Genomic DNA, 14,340 nt, shown 5'->3' with positions numbered 1-14,340 from the left:
ATTGGAAATATCATGTTCCAATATGTCTCTTATGCAAATCATCATGCATCATCTCTTAATCAATAGTAGCATGACATGCTCATGTGATGCATGCAACTCCTTCTACACTCCTCTACCAAATCTTCACTTCAAAGTTTGGCAGAAGGCACGAGCACTGGAAAGTGTGGAGGAAGGCAGTAAGTGTGAAAGGAGGTAAGTACCTATCAGAAATACATTTTCAGTATAGGAAATTTCTAACTTCCAATACAGTACAAAATTAGCTAGAATACCACATTGAAAGGTGGAGGGATTGGTGCGAGGGAACAAAAGCATCCGAAGGATAACTCTCAACCTGAAAGATAGAGATCGAAATATCAGAAGAGGGGAGCTGCACTACTTCTGAGCCAGGTATACTCTTCGCCCTTGTGTACAGTGTGACATGCACAAGTGCAGAAATGTGTTGTGGCTAGGGTGTGTTGGACTGTACTTGGTAAGGCAACTACATCCAAAACCTCCCCACAGAACACCAACATCTATGCAGAGGTAGGATGAGGATCACACCATCTTCACCTCAAACCCCAAAATCAGGGTTTTAAGACCTGCACTGATATCTGGGTATGGCACGAAGACAGGGTGTCCATCAAATGGAATCAACTCTCCCAACCATGGAACAGGCCAATATCATCCAAAGACAATAACATCCCCGGAAGAAGAACAAGGGATGGTCCAGGAGAACACCAGAACCAGCCCACTAACTATGTAGTGACAAAAACACAGATGGAGTAATTAAGAGAGGAAGAGAGACAACCTGCTTCCATGGGAGGACTTATGTTGATTGGTTCACTCTAACCCAAAACCTCGACGTTGGTAATCGACATCTGCATGAAGGTAGGATGAGGACACTCAATTGAGGGGTGAACTGCAAGTGCAATGGCTCAACTCCAGTGTGAACTGAAAGTGGATCAGGAGGTCTCATCATCCCATGAGGGGATGGCTCAACTCCAGCTGATGTGTATAAGGAAGCAGGAGGCAACATCATCTCGCAAGGAGACAGCTCTACTCCCCTAGTTTTGTAAATAGTAGCAGGAGGCTATGTCAACCAGAAGGCAATTAATTCAGCTCTGTTGGTTGTGTAAATGGTAGTGGGAGGCCACATCATCCTGGAAGGAGATGGCTCAATTCCAGTGTTGGCGTGTAACATGATCAGGAGGCCACATCAATCAGCAAGGCAATGGCTCAACTCCTCCAGAGCCCACATCGCATCTACACCAGCAGAACACCACTGCCCTACTATCAACTGAATTGAGGGTGACTATGCGGTGGAGAGCCCAATGGAACGTCATCACCAGAGACAGTGCAATTGGTGACCATGAAACCCTATTTTGAAAATCATACTATACATGAGTGGTACGGTCTAGAATGGGAATGTTTATGAAGCAATGTCATCATAAGGTTATTCACCTACAACACAATGCGGATTTAGAGTTAAAGAATATTTGGACCGGCACCACTCACCACAGAGTGGGATCCACGATAAAAAGGGAGAGAAAAGGCCTGTGAAAGAAAATGAATAAAACTGACCAGTTAAAATCACACTGAAGTCTGGAGAAGGGCCACAGGTGATAGACAAAATCCTGATGCAGAGGAAAGCACGATATGATAAAGATGGTGGGAGATGAACATAATGGGAGTGGTCCACATGCCAGATTGGTGAATCTTCTCCATCAGAGAACGAAGATGAGAAGCGAGGTAAAAGGTGAGATGTCTGATTTGATGGGAGGAAACATGGAACAAGGTATGGAAGGAAGAAGGCAGGGAAGAGTAGGTTAAATGAACCGAAAGGTAGACCCAATTCATAAGGGTAGAAGGGAAAAGATCACAAAAGGAGGAGAATTGTTATGGGAAAAGTAGATCGTTACATGTACCCTGAAAAGATGCAGTACGTGTGATATAACAATGAAGGGCCCTGATCAGACACAGAAGTCTATTCGGATATGATCAATGGTAAAGATGGGACATAGAAGAAAAGGATTAATAACCCTCTCGTGAGGCTGAGATTTTAGTGAGAAAGAGACAATTGAGATAAAGGAGAAGCTAGGTAAGGTGATAAGGGTACATGATATGCCTATGGCAAACAGATCCGATCATTGACGACCACAGGCCAACAGAAGATGGAAATAAATTTAAATGGACAGATGAAACAACAAGTTAAGGAAAGTGGGTCAAATGGAGGTAAAGTGAGGTCATGTAGGACCACATTAATGTCCCAATTTAGAAGGTCAGGAAGCCTCAGCAGCCGTCGAATCCTTAAGGAATGTATGATCCCAGTAAGAACAGGAGAAAGGTATGAGACAGTACTGCCCAATATCCTAAAAGTGAGGAGACTGAAGAACCATGGTCGAACACTCAGTTGAGATTTCCATAACATGAACCACAGGCTTGTCAGATGGAAATCCTCTGTTTGCAGACCAACAGCAGAAGACTTTCCACTTACGCTGGTAGACTTCTAAAGAAGACAGACATAAGGAACACACCAGTTAACAAGGAAGCAACTCAACAAATGAAACCAGATCTTCTTGCCAAGGACTGGACGAAAGGCAGACATGAAGATGGAAGGAGATTGAGATGTAGGAGGTTGACAAAGAAGGTAAATAGAAAGTGGAAAAGAAACTGGTGGTGTCAGGAGCAGACACTGTAACCTGGGAAACCAAAGTTGTGCCAGCCAAAAGGGTGTTATCAGGAGGACTCAGCAATGAGTGGAATGGACTGGAGAAATCACCTGACGCAGCAGCCGGATTGGAAGGCACAAATACAGGTATATTTGTGAACAATCTTGGCTGAAAGAATCACCCGCCGCCAAGGCATGGGACTGCAGAACAGGTGACCAAAAGAGAGGCAACTTGGAATTGAGGCTCGTGGCAAAAGCATTTAATTGGGGAGAACCCCAATGATGGCAAAGGTCTAGGAAAATGAGAGGAGCCAATGCTCATTCTGAAATGTAGATCTGGTTAAGTTGTGAAAGACAATTTGTGACAAGATTGAAAGCACCAGGCACATGACATGCAATAAGACAAATGTGACGTGCATGGGCCCAGTATAAGAGCTCTAACATTCAAAACACAGAGGTCTTTGAACCGTATGCCCCATGGTGGCTAATATGTGCCACCATCGTAGAGTTGTCTGAATGAACCATCATCAGACAATGACAGAGGAGAAGAAGGAAGTGATGTAAAGCTCAATGTACTGCCAAAAGTTTGAGAACATTGATATGCAAGACTGATTCATCCTCAGATCAATGGTCCAAAGCTTCCTAGTGATCAATCCATGGCCCCAACCTGCAAATGATGCTTCCATGAACAAATGTAGAACTGAAGTTGGGGGAGGGGGGGGGAGGAAGTGGCATACACATCAATGTATGCAGATTATCTTACAGAGGAGGAGAAAGGGAGAAGATGGTGGAAAGAGACTCTCGAGCAATGCAATGGTGCTTCATGACCAAGAGAGATAAGTGTAGTAATGGAGGGCCACATCCCAAAAGTGATAGAACCACGTGAGCAGTAAGTGACCAAGTCGAAAGAGCTCGATGAACTAAAAGTTTCATGGACCAAAGAAGTAAAGGAGAAGGCATGACATGCCTAATATTAGTGTTGAAAAGGACCCCATAAAGGACCAGGTAGTGTGTGAGTCAAAGGAACAACTTCTCTACTTTGATCAACCAGACCGCTCGAGCTGCCACAGAAAGGAGTTGGTTGGTATGATGTCAGACTCTGGCATGCCCTGTGATCCAGAGAAAGAGAAAAGAAAATGGGGAAAGAAATTGGATAGCAAATTCTTCTGACAGAACCCGTATCACCCATTTATCCTCAATACATGATGCCAGTGAGGAAGAAAGTCTAACAGTCGAGCTCCTACCAGTCCTGAACCCACATGGTAGTCACAGGTACAGTTGGCGAAGGATGTTTTGTCATTGAGGAAAAGACAATCAAAATCCTCATCATTCTGTAGAATTTCCACCAATTAAGGAGGAGCCTGGGCGATGTCAGGGGACAAGAATTGACCCATGTAGCATTCAATCTCCTGACATATAAAAGCAGATAGATCTACCGTTGAGTCACCTGCACCTGAGAAACAACATTAGTTGTTGGTGTGACTCCCGAAGTGGTAACGTGAACTTCGGAATTCATAATGCAAAACAGAACTTACAAGTGATCAAGTTTTGTCAAAATAGATAGCAAAAAATTGAACTGGGTTATAGTAGAAAAGAAATTAAAAGTTAAGTTAAAAAAGAAACCACTTTTGGCGGGAAGAAAATGTTCTATTATCACACGGTAGCACTAGCACAAGAAAAAATGTCTGAACACTGCCAAATGAGAAGTTAAGGTTCAGTAGAGGAGTGTAGAAAGAGTCACATGTGTCACGTGAGCATGTCATGCTACTATTGGTTAAGAGATCACATATGATGATTTACATGAGACATACTGGAACATGATATTTACAACAAAGGGGGATGCGCAAGCACCAAACAAGAATAGCTAATCTTGTGAGAGGAGGTAAGTACCGTATCGGAAGAACCGATTGCTATAAAGTTAGTGTTAATGTAAATTGTATGATTTTCCATTTCTCCATTAAAAGTGTTTAAGATTGTATTGACAAATATGTGTCAGCTAGATGGTAATGGGTTATATGGTCACAAGAATAAATTACAGTGGCAGTGATGCATAGATTTTCTTTAATTATTTATTTTGATTAGTAAAAGATACTACTTTGTAGGGGAACAAAAATTTACTGTTATACCATGCTTCATAAAGAAATTAAATATCATATATAAAATAAAAATTAAAAAATTAAATTGTTTGACTTGTGTTTTTTTTTTCATCAAATACAAGTTCACAATAAAATAAATTGAGATATGTCAATCCCTTTAGTTTACTTTCAATTTATGTAACATCTGCTATTCAATTCAATGTTATACCATGCTTTACAGAGAAATTAAACATCATATATGAAATAAAAATAATTTAAGTGGTCTGAAAAAAATTAAATTGTTTGCAGGTGCAGATCCAGGGGGGCTGGACCCCCTGCTCGGGCAAAGCATAATTAAAATGTTTTTATAATATCTAGATAAAGAACTTTTATAAATAAAAAACTCAAAAACCCCAAGTAATGATAAATTAACCTTAAAAACAATATAACTAAAATGCCTTCCATCTTATTCTTTTACTTATTTTTTTTTACTTTACTTATAATTTTCTTTACTTTACTTTTGAGTCAACTCCAGTGCTAACAAGGTCACGACTGTAAGTAAGAAATGGTGGATCACTTATATATTAGCAATTTTTCCTTCAATATCTAAAAATATCTGTCTTTTTTTTAGACACCAAACTATGGAGAAAAGAAAAGCTTCACAGGCTGCAATAACAAATTTTTTATCAAGAAATCAAGACCGAGTTCTGATGATGATTTTCATCAACTATCAGAAAATCCCACTCTGGAAGTTGACACAAGCACCCTAGGGGCAACAGAAGATCCAACAACTGCCATGCCTTCACCAAGCACGTCAAAAACGACAGAAAATTTGGATCAGAATGGAGAGTACGATGACTTGGGATTGTTTGATAGATCGAAACTAACTGATGATGAAAAAATGCAGTTGATGAAGAAACATTTTTGCCCTGATAACAAGTTCACCTTCTCTGTGCGATAACACAAGTGCAAAAATCTGAAATTTAAATTGTCCTGGCTTGATCAATTTTCGTGGCTTGTGTACTCCAGGGAGAAGAATGGTGGATACTGCTTACCCTGTGCGCTCTTTGCACGCAAACCCGATGGTAGAGGCTGTCAGTTTGGTGTTCTTGTTGAAAGACCATTAATAGATTTCTGAAAAGCTTTAGGCAAAGATGGGGTGCTGCCAAACCATGAAGAAAACTCACTCCATAACTTGGCAGTGGTGGCATACTGTCACAAAAAGCACGTAGAAGAAAATTCTGCAGATCATGTGGACATCCAATTACAAAGACAGCAACAAAATCAGTATGAAAGGAATAAGGCTGCACTAGGAAGTATCAAAGAATGCATTATCTTTCTGGGCCATCAAGGATTAGCATTACGTGGACACAGGGATGATTCTACAGCAGATCCTGACAACAACAAAGAAAACCTTCAAGAACTGATCGAATTTAGTTCAAAGACGAATGAGGTGCTGTTGCATTCAAATCTTTGTTTCTTTTTTCTTGTTGAAGCACTTATTCAAATCTTTCTTTCTTTAATTCAATACGCTATTCAAATTATATATGAGTTATATTACACAATATTCAAGTATGCGTTATTTTGTAAAACAAACATTTATTTAAATTACTTAGTGTGTATATATAGAGTTGCTTTTCTAACATTATGAGTTTACCTTTTTATTTTTGCTGTTCACATTTTTGTTGAATAAAGCTCTAAGTCTATATATGAAGTATATTACACAATATTCAAATATGCATTATTTTGTAAAAAAAAACATTTATTCAAATTACTTTGTGTATATATATATATAGAGAGAGAGAGTTGCTTTTCTAACATTATCAGTTTCCTTTTTATTTTTGCTTTTCACATTTTTGTTGAATAAAGTTCTAAGTCGCCTTTCTATCTAAGACATGGTTCTATTAACGTCAGAAGTAAATGACCAATCTGATGGATGGTATGTGGAAATAAAAAAAATTGCTGAACAGCTTGGGACTGATGAAAGAATATGCCGAGCTAAAGCCAGCACTTACAGATATTTAAGGCCTTTTGATTTGCCTTGCAGAAATAATGGTTTTTTAACACAAAATTTGTTGTTTTTATTTACACATGTTTACTTTGTTTTGACGTTTTAACATGCTTCATTTTCTTGCAACATAAAGTTTTCTTTCTTTCTTACAGGTCAACCCACCCAGCCAAAGACCCGAAGGAGTATTTCAAATGGGCGATTGTGATACCCTTTATTGATGATATGAATACACAACTGGCTGAGCAATTCTCTGACTCATCTATCACAGCTGTTTGAGCATTCATGTCGTTGATACCATCAGTGATAAGAGGGATGGACTTGAAAGAGATATCGACATTGGTGGATCAACTTTCAGGATATGAACCAGACATTACTCATCTTGGTAGTGTTATAAATTTATTCTTAATTTAATTTTTATATTCTCTTTGTTATATCTGTTCCATTCAAGTTTTTAATGGCTTGTCTAACTCTTTACTTTACTTTTTAGCCTCGTTATTAATTAAATAAAGCCTTAATTACTAAGGTAGATTTTCTTTACTTTATTTCAGGTAGTTTACAAACTGAGCTAGAGATCTGGCGAGGGAGGTGGAAGAATTGTGAGAACTCTCCAGATACTCTAATAAGTGCCCTCAAACCTTGCTTTAAAGATTTGTTTCCAAATCTTCATGTGCTGCTTCAACTTTGATGCCTCATTCCTATCATTAACTGCGAAGCAGAAAGATCATTTTCGGCTGTTTGACAAACAAAGATGACATTGCGATCAGTGATGTTGGAGGACCACCTTAGTGCCGTAGTATTGCTCAACTCTAACCGCAGACTTCAAATTAACGTACAAGATGTTATTCAGAGATTCATCCTCAAAAAGCCAAGCCGACTATTTTCAACCTTGTACAAAGAGTAGACCTTATCTCTTGGTGAAATAAGTATCAATGATGGTTGTGTTGCAGTTTTGACTTTGAAGGGGATAAAACTATCAAATAGTCTTTTTGTTCATTTGTTATTACTAATAAATATTTCAACTTACAAAACCTTTGTTTTACATGAAATATATTCTATATAAATACTTAAATTTTCCATTTGGACCCCCTCCTGCTCAAAATCCTGGATTCACCCTGGTTTGACTTGTGTTTTTTTTCATGAAATACAAGTTCACAATAAAATAAACTGAGTTATGTCAATACCTTTAGTTTACTTTCAATTTATGTAACATCTGCTATTTAATTCAATGTTATACCATGCTTTACAGAGAAATCAAACATCATATATGAAATAAAAATAACTTAAGTGGTCTGAAAAAAATTAAATTGTTTGACTTGTGTTTTTTTTTCATGAAATACAAGTTCACAATAAAATAAACTGAGTTATGTCAATACCTTTAGTTTCCTTTCAATTTATGTAGCATCTGCTATTTAATTCAATGATTTGTCTGATAACCTATAGAGTACATTTTACAATGAGCTATAGGATTGGCCACTAAAAATTCATGTTTGAGGGGCCTGATTGACTTCCATAAAAAAAGTTAAGCATGAGCCCTAAGTATATACCTATATATATATATATACTTTGCAGTGGGACAAGTGCTTTGTTTGTTTTTACAAACTCTTTGTTCTATTGCTGGAAACACATTCTCAGTAGATTTCCAGGAAGTCATGCAAGTTTCTTAAAAATGTTAACTTTAGAATTTAAGCAAATACACACTCATAAACATTTAATTAAAAATGCCTTACTTTAAAATTCAAACCAACACGCACTATGAAATGTACTGAAATTAATGCAACAGTAATATTATATTATTTTTGTCTAAAGTATGAACCCAGTAAGTTATAACATAATAAAAATTACAAAAAATCTTTAAACTGTTCAATATATATATATATCTAACACTGTTTTACTTAGCTCATGGCAGCATTAATGTAAACTTCAATTTCTCTTCTCTTTATAAGTTCATGAATGAGAGTATTCTATATGCTGCTCTGTAAAATCCTAATGACTAAATGATAAGAATCATAAAATACATTATTCTTGATGAAATTAAGCTTCTCATGGTATTGTATTCATAAATATAAAGCATTTTTCCCAAAATAAAACAGATTTTATGAAATTTGAAATAAATAGTTAGAATTTCTAGGTTTTTACTTAATAATTAGTATCTTTTGATTTCATAGCATTTTGTGCTAAAGTAGCAAAAAACATATTGATTTTCTAAAAATGGCAAAAATTCATATAATGGACACCATTTTTTAGGTATGCTTTTATGAAAAGCTTGGATGCAAAATATTGATACTGCATAACCAATTTATATACACAAATTTTAAAGTTATATTCTACTTTTTTTGTTTGTGAGATAGGGAAGGGTAAGTAGATTTTTCTAGCATTTTGTCTCTTGTTTAAAAAGTTTTAAAAATTTCCACACCCCTGTCCAGTATGTTCATATTACGATATTCACCTCAAGAAATGGCTTTGCAATAAACCTCTATGGATCAGTTTTACTTTATTATCATGTGTTTTTTACGCACATTACCATGTTTCCCCCAGTCTGAAACTCAAAGATGAGTTTATAGAGGAGGCCACATTCATCAAAATTGTTCACACTGAGAAAGCATAGAAGAATCCACATGACCCAGAGGATCAAATGTAATATAAAACTGGTGTTAAATATGCACACACATAAGAGAAGTAGACTTTTAGCCAGGACAATGATGGCTGAATGTCCAACAGAGAAAAGTAAGGTGGACAATTAGAAATTAGGCCAAAACAAGGAGAAATACATCATTCTTCATTTATCGCTTTATAGAAGGGCAAGGATGAGGATATTTGTAAAACAAAATTATGATGAAAACTGATGGATCCCACAAAATATGATAAATTCCTGGTCACAATTTCATGAGGGTAAACTCCACAGCTAAAAATCATAAAACTACAACCTGGTCCACAAAATTAAAAAAAAGAAAAAAGAAATTACACAGTGTCTGACTTATTCAGCACATATTAGAAAACTAGCAGGTTTATAAACAAAGTCTACAAATACACTGAAATAAATATTAATAATCACTGCTACCTTAGAAGTAAGTGGCCCATCATGAATCAACATCAGCATGAAATGTGAATGAATACCTAATTAAACATGAACAAAGAACTTAACAGTAATAGAATGGATGTACAGATATCTTTGAAATAAGATCAACAACACTTAGAGTAAATGTCCATAATGTTGGGTCAGAATTAGAAAAAGCATGGAAGTTATCCTATTTACCATACAAATAATTTTATCAAAGAAATAGTACTTACAATGCTTTGCTATAAACCATTAGAAGTTTCTAACAATAGTCTGAGAGATAATTTATGTTTTGTACCTAGGATTTTTTCTTAAAACTTTTCCACAAAACAACTACCTGCTTCAGACAAGGTATCCAATACACTAAAATGTGAGATTGTCAAATTATCTGTGACTGGCTGCAAATTACTGGGCTTGAAAATTAACATTAGTATTATACATTTAAGATTAGCAGGAGTTTACATTTTAGTTATATCAACACTATATATATATATATATATATATTATGTGAGTTCCTCTTTAAAAAATCCTTCTACTACTATTTTTCATACATGTCAGAATATAAACAATTCTTTCAACTATCTGGTTAGAACAATAAAAAACCTCTGTAGCCACATATCAACTGTCTCTTAAAGAAACAAAATCCACAAGTATATCACAGTTATATAAAGTCATAAAACAAAATACATTAAAAAGCCACCCTGTAATAAGGGTATCAAGAAATATATGTTACATCAGCAAATTTATACTACAGAGTTCAATTATGGTACAAACAGCTACTACTTCTAGAAAGGCTTTCTTTCCAGTTAGTGGTAAATAAATATTATAAACACAAGTAATAAATTTGCTTACTTGTAATCATATTTTCTTTAGCGCCAGGTTTTGCATGGAATTTTATCATAATTTTCCCAGTTGAGTCAGATAAAACTGGACAGGTGTATATTGGTTGACACTGTTTTTCATTCTACAAGGCAAAAAAATAGTGTTACTTAGATTCTCTTGTACTAGTTCTATGTCCATTTCTTGAATACATAATTAATCAGTTCTATCTGGTTAAAAGTTTTATATGTAGTGACAAGACTCACCTTGAAAGGTTTAAGTACTTATGTTTACCTGCCTTTCAAAATGAAAGAATGTGATGTTTTGTGGATGTGTGTGAGCTGTTGGTACAAAGTCTGCATGGTTTCCTTTGACTATTCACAATATCTGTGCATAAAAGATCTTAATTATTCAACTTTCTTCTTTGTATAAACAATAAATATAAGCAGATAATGTTGTAATAAATACAGTACACATACAAGTAACAAATTTATCAATAATAGTTAGAATAAATAATTATATATACACAAACACACAAAATATATCTTAGTTTTAGATAAATATCTACTACATAGCTTCCAGTAGGCTTTAAATATGAAAATTCATGTGCTCTAAACATTAAAACAGATTAAAAGAAGGAAGTTTTTACAAGAAAAAACATCAATGCTTCTTACTGGAACAGATTGCAACAAAGCTACATAAGCAACACTAGGTGCTCAAGCACAATACTTCCTATGTACCTGCCCAACTGTCTCATGCCAATGAAACCTTGCATATTTTATACAAACAATATGTCAATTGAGACATGTTATTAGGTGCTGGTTTCCTATATTATTTCATTATACATGTATTACACGTCATTTGATAGATGAAAACCTTGACTTTCTATTACTTATACATAATATACAATGAAATATAAGAGAGAACTATCAACACATTCTGAAAGAGAGGATGTGACAGGTGAGTGTGGCAGGATGGTTTTTGATTTTCTATTTGATAGCTCTGTAACCGAACAAAATTGAAGACTATAAAAATTATGGTTTGTCTGATCAATAACGATTTTACAAAGAGTAATTTACATTTAATTTCACACTTTTTCGTCGGGTGGTGAATAAAATAGGAGTAATGACATGCTAAGAGAAGATGTGTCATGTGGGTCACACTAACGGAAATTCAGAATTTATTTTAAATATTGCCTTGCAGAATTAAGAACATGTATGCTATTAAAATATGGATTATTAGCTAAGATTTTATGCTATTTTAATTACTATAACATAAACAAAAAGTAGTTTAATAAAATTTCGAATGTAAGACACTAAAACCTTATGTCACACACAGTGAAGGATACGTGTTGCAACAGAGAGAGTGAAAACCCATATATCGCTGTTTCAACTGATCTGCATACTTATTTAGAAACGATGGAAGAATAAATGTTAAGATGCATAGAGAGACCCATTTGAGTATGCGACCCTAACTTTATCCGATACCCACAGTAACTTGTATGTATGTTTTGTTTTCAGGAATTAGGAATACAATAGCAGAATCATGTGAAAAGAGAGTAATTATCCCTAAACCATTTATTTCTATAAGAACCCCAGAAACATGGTTGTTTAATGTAAGAAATGAGTTAACTTTATCAGTAGTATGTCCTAAATCTGACACACATCAGTTTGATTACCAGACTAGAGTTAAGTTAAGAAATAGCGGATACCTAAAACTAGCTACAAGTTGCATGTAGGAGTGCAGTTAAATATAAGAGTACCAGATCTGCAAAAACCATTAACATGGAAAGAATTGCAGTTAATTAAAGGTTTAAACATATATTCATGAGATTAAAAAAGCTAACAAACATATTAGAAGAAACCCAAAATTTGCACCTTAAAAAGTCATGTTTGACTATTAAAGAGTTTCAACAGCATGTATATCACTTGCAAGCTACAGCAGAGAAAAATGGGTTAGATATGTGGAACTTATCAAATTCAGTGCTCGTAACACTATGCTCAATAGTAGTACTTGTATGCATACTGTTTTACAAAACAAGTAAAAAATTGGCTTTTATTAGATTGTTGAAATTAGATGGTCTATGCAAATTCAAAATGAGAGAACATAACCAGGCAACAAAAGGTTGTTATATTCAGAGATGACTGAAGTGGTCGAACTGAATAATAGTGAACAAGCTAATAAGGATGTACACAAATTGTATAGACTGATGACAAAATTAGGTTAGTTTAACGTTTAGGTTAGCTAGTGTAAAATTTAATTGTGTGAAGTGGATTGGGTCAGTGTAAACTCAACATGTGTGAAGTGAGTTGGTAACAGCTCGAAACAACTTGAAAGCGATCAGGAACATATCGAAGCAATAATGAAGAAAAAAAATCAGAACTGTGTTATAAGGTACAGTCATATTGACAGTTTGATTTAGTCTAACTCCATATGATAAAATTACAGAAGAAGAAAAGACAAAGCTGCCATGGTCAAATCAGAGGGTTTCAAGGTAGCAGGTGTGTATGTCATTAAAGAATTAGCCATCAAGGATCCTTTTACTGGGTGGACAGACACCTATAGTTTAGGTCACCATTTCCCAGACAGATGTTAGATGAGGAAGATATTTGTCACGTAGAATGGTGCATAACTTACCTCCACAACATTGCATGGGAGAAAGGCCAATATGATTTTACAGACTTAATTGACATTTGCTGGGAAGTGAACCACAATTATACATAGTTGTATTCAAAAGGACTGGAAAAAACAAGACTCAAAACTTGAATAACAAGATTGGTGTGCATAAATCTAGAAAACTTCGGATGTCCGGCATACCAGCGTCTAACTCATTCAAGCCACATCTACTGTGACTATCATGTACATCCATTTGAGCACTGAGGTGAATGGAAAGCTTGTGTTTTATATGATTGGTTGATTAATAGTGACAATGTAGTGTTTCAATTCTTCTGTCAAGAGTTTTAGAACACCAAAATTCCAGAATTGAAAAAGAAAATAAGAAGCCAATGACAAAAAAGAAAATGTCATTTGATTGTTATTTTAATTTCTACAATTTGCTGCACTTTAATTATTTGTTTTGTTCTTTTATTTTAATTTTTTTTAATACTAAGGAAGTGTTAAAGGAATATTATGTAATGAAGTAGGATGTGTATTGAATCCTAGTAGATATTTAAGCCTTAATGTTGATTAATTATTTCTTTATTAACTTAGTAACAGTGATTTTTATGATGAAAATGATAATGGAAAAATTATTATTTGTTAAAGCAAGTTATGATGTAAGTATAAAAAAATATAGATTATAGATTGTTATTCAATAAAGTAACCTTATGATAAATAATTTTTGTTTTGTGAATATGTCAGTGAAATATAATCCAGTATTATGAAAATATGATTATATAAAAGGGTAAATGAAAGCCACATGAGTATATGATGACTTATGTAATATGATCTCAATCAATTTCATGTCAAGTAAAAAGATAAAGGAAAACTGAGTAACTATGGAACTTATGTGTTTAACTGTACTGGTTTTGGTAATGTCGATAAATATTTTGATTTCTTTTGTCAATGTGTTGTGGTAGTGATTAACAAATAAGAGACTAATGCATACAATTGTAATTGAAATTACTGAGAGCGTATAAAAGACACTAAAATAAACGATCTTATGAATAACAAATAAAAATAATTGGTATTAAGATCTAGAATATATTATAAATCGAAGTAAGAATATATACAC

General features: G+C 34.8%; 1 protein-coding gene and 2 long non-coding RNA genes across 6 annotated transcripts in view; 2 read left to right on the top strand and 1 right to left on the bottom strand.

Annotated features, from left to right (window-relative positions):
* Positions 1-5,683, top strand: part of LOC106473272 (probable chitinase 2) — a 30,796-nt gene extending 25,113 nt beyond the window's left edge. The window contains exon 6 of the mRNA XM_022401737.1: positions 5,354-5,683. Within this exon, the coding sequence (XP_022257445.1) occupies positions 5,354-5,683 (330 nt within the window). The remainder of the gene's footprint in view (positions 1-5,353) is intronic.
* A 420-nt stretch (positions 5,684-6,103) lies between these two features.
* Positions 6,104-7,702, top strand: LOC111089367. The gene is made up of 3 exons (XR_002613647.1): positions 6,104-6,175; positions 6,886-7,115; positions 7,282-7,702. It is a non-coding gene; the product is annotated as an uncharacterized LOC111089367 (long non-coding RNA).
* Positions 7,703-10,637: 2,935 nt separating this feature from the next.
* Positions 10,638-14,340, bottom strand: part of LOC106473273 — an 18,423-nt gene continuing 14,720 nt past the window's right edge. For all 4 annotated transcript variants that reach the window (XR_002613645.1, XR_001291665.2, XR_001291666.2 and 1 more), the window contains exon 3: positions 10,638-10,752. This is a non-coding gene — a long non-coding RNA (uncharacterized LOC106473273). The remainder of the gene's footprint in view (positions 10,753-14,340) is intronic.

Source organism: Limulus polyphemus, unplaced genomic scaffold, assembly GCF_000517525.1.
Source record: "Limulus polyphemus unplaced genomic scaffold, Limulus_polyphemus-2.1.2 Scaffold6031, whole genome shotgun sequence".
NCBI classification, from domain to species: Eukaryota; Metazoa; Arthropoda; class Merostomata; order Xiphosura; family Limulidae; genus Limulus; species Limulus polyphemus.
This window is presented reverse-complemented; position numbering and strand designations above follow the sequence as displayed.